The sequence below is a fragment of the Panthera uncia genome, chromosome F1 (assembly GCF_023721935.1).
Source record: "Panthera uncia isolate 11264 chromosome F1, Puncia_PCG_1.0, whole genome shotgun sequence".
Lineage (NCBI taxonomy): Eukaryota > Metazoa > Chordata > Mammalia > Carnivora > Felidae > Panthera > Panthera uncia.
This window is the reverse complement of record NC_064813.1, coordinates 35,747,066-35,748,547: the sequence shown is the minus strand read 5'-3', so window position 1 is coordinate 35,748,547 and position 1,482 is coordinate 35,747,066. Positions and strand designations below refer to the sequence as shown.

Sequence of the window (1,482 nt, the reverse complement as noted above, 5' to 3'; positions counted from 1 at the left end):
ACTGTGGCCACGTGTAAGGTGGTAACGTTAATGGAAGAAGCCTTCTCCAGAAGATCTGTGTAGCAGTGCAATCCTGTACACTCTTTTAAGTGTGCATTAGAAAACTTTTTCTAGATCGCTTCCCAGTTGATTCTAGATATAAGGCAGAAGAACACGGAGAGCCAGTACATGGTAGCAGTAAATATCAGCATCAAGTAGACCTGTTCTGAAATCCAGCTTTGCCATTGCCCACTGGATTAGCTTGGCCTGTTTATCAACCTGCAAAATGCTGATGCAAGTTATCTATCACACAGAGTTCTGGCAAGTACTGTGGCGATGCATATAACCTGCTTAACAGGTACTTCGGTGCCCTGTAAATCTTAGTTTTTTATATATCAGCCCCTCTCATCCTCAGTTGGGCCCTCTCTGAGCTTCCTAGACTGCAGTTCTGTGAGGCCTGCCGCTTGGAGAATGTGTCCAAAGTCAATCCTTGGTATGCTGCAGTCCTGTGGCATAAGAACGTCTGGCTTCCATATGTGCAGGCGAGTGGAGCACTACCATTTTGCTACTCGACAAGGCTATTTAGCAGGTGCACATGTCTGAACATTCCTGAATCAGGAGGGGGGCGGCTCTGGATTTCAGAGAGCAGTAACGGGACACAGCTGGAGTGAGGCAGGAGCCAGGAGCATCAACTCGAGCTCCGAATGTGCAGCCTGAAACGAAATGAAACGGCCTAAAACGACGAAGGTTCTAACAAACAATACCTATTAATTAGTGATCCAATTCCGTGTGCATGCGGTGTGGAAAATACTGCAAAATCGAGGTACTTTTTCGGTTACTTTGCTTTTGAGGTGGGTTGTAGCCCTGAAGCCTGGACCGGACCCAGAAAGGAAGTCGGCTACTCCGGGGCTGAGGACACAAGGGACACCTTGCGTTTCTGGCTCGGTTACAGAGCGGTACGTGGGTCATCCCGGCAGACACTTGCGCTCCCCTCGACCCTCCGGCCCCTCGGGGCGCGGGGGGACCCCGCCCCGTGTCTTCCTGAGGCTCCGGCCCGCGGGCCGCGCGGCCCAGGTGAGGCCGCCCCCGCGCGCGCCCCTTCCCCCTCCCGGCGACTTCCTGGTTTGCAGAAGGTGCTGGAGCCGCTGCGGGCGGCCCCGGTCGCAGGAACTGTGAGGCCCCAGCCTCGGAGGCGGCGGGGGCGGCGGCCGGCGGAGACGGGGGCGGCGGCCGCGCCACCGCTGCCGCTGCTGCTGTCACAAAAAGGCTCCGGGGGGTGGGGTGGGAGGCGGGGAAGCGCCGGGGGCGCCGCCGACATGGGCCCGCCGCCGCCGCCGCCGCCGCTGTGAGTTGCCTGCTTCCCCGCGGGGCGGCCGGCGTGGGCGGGGGCGGCGCGACCCTCCGAGCGCGGGGCAGGGGGCTTCCAGGCCGGCGCGGGGGCGGGACGGACAGCCCCACACCGACATGTAAACATGGACTGCAGGACCAAGTGAGTGGGGGTCG

General features: G+C 59.3%; 1 protein-coding gene across 4 annotated transcripts in view; it reads left to right on the top strand.

Annotated features, from left to right (window-relative positions):
• The first annotated feature begins 1,359 nt into the window (after positions 1 to 1,359).
• DENND1B (DENN domain containing 1B) overlaps positions 1,360 to 1,482 on the top strand; it is a 255,997-nt gene continuing 255,874 nt past the window's right edge. For all 4 annotated transcript variants that reach the window (XM_049634299.1, XM_049634300.1, XM_049634301.1 and 1 more), the window contains exon 1: positions 1,360 to 1,468. In XM_049634299.1, coding sequence (XP_049490256.1) covers positions 1,452 to 1,468 — 17 coding nt within the window. In that variant the 5' untranslated portion in view covers positions 1,360 to 1,451. The remainder of the gene's footprint in view (positions 1,469 to 1,482) is intronic.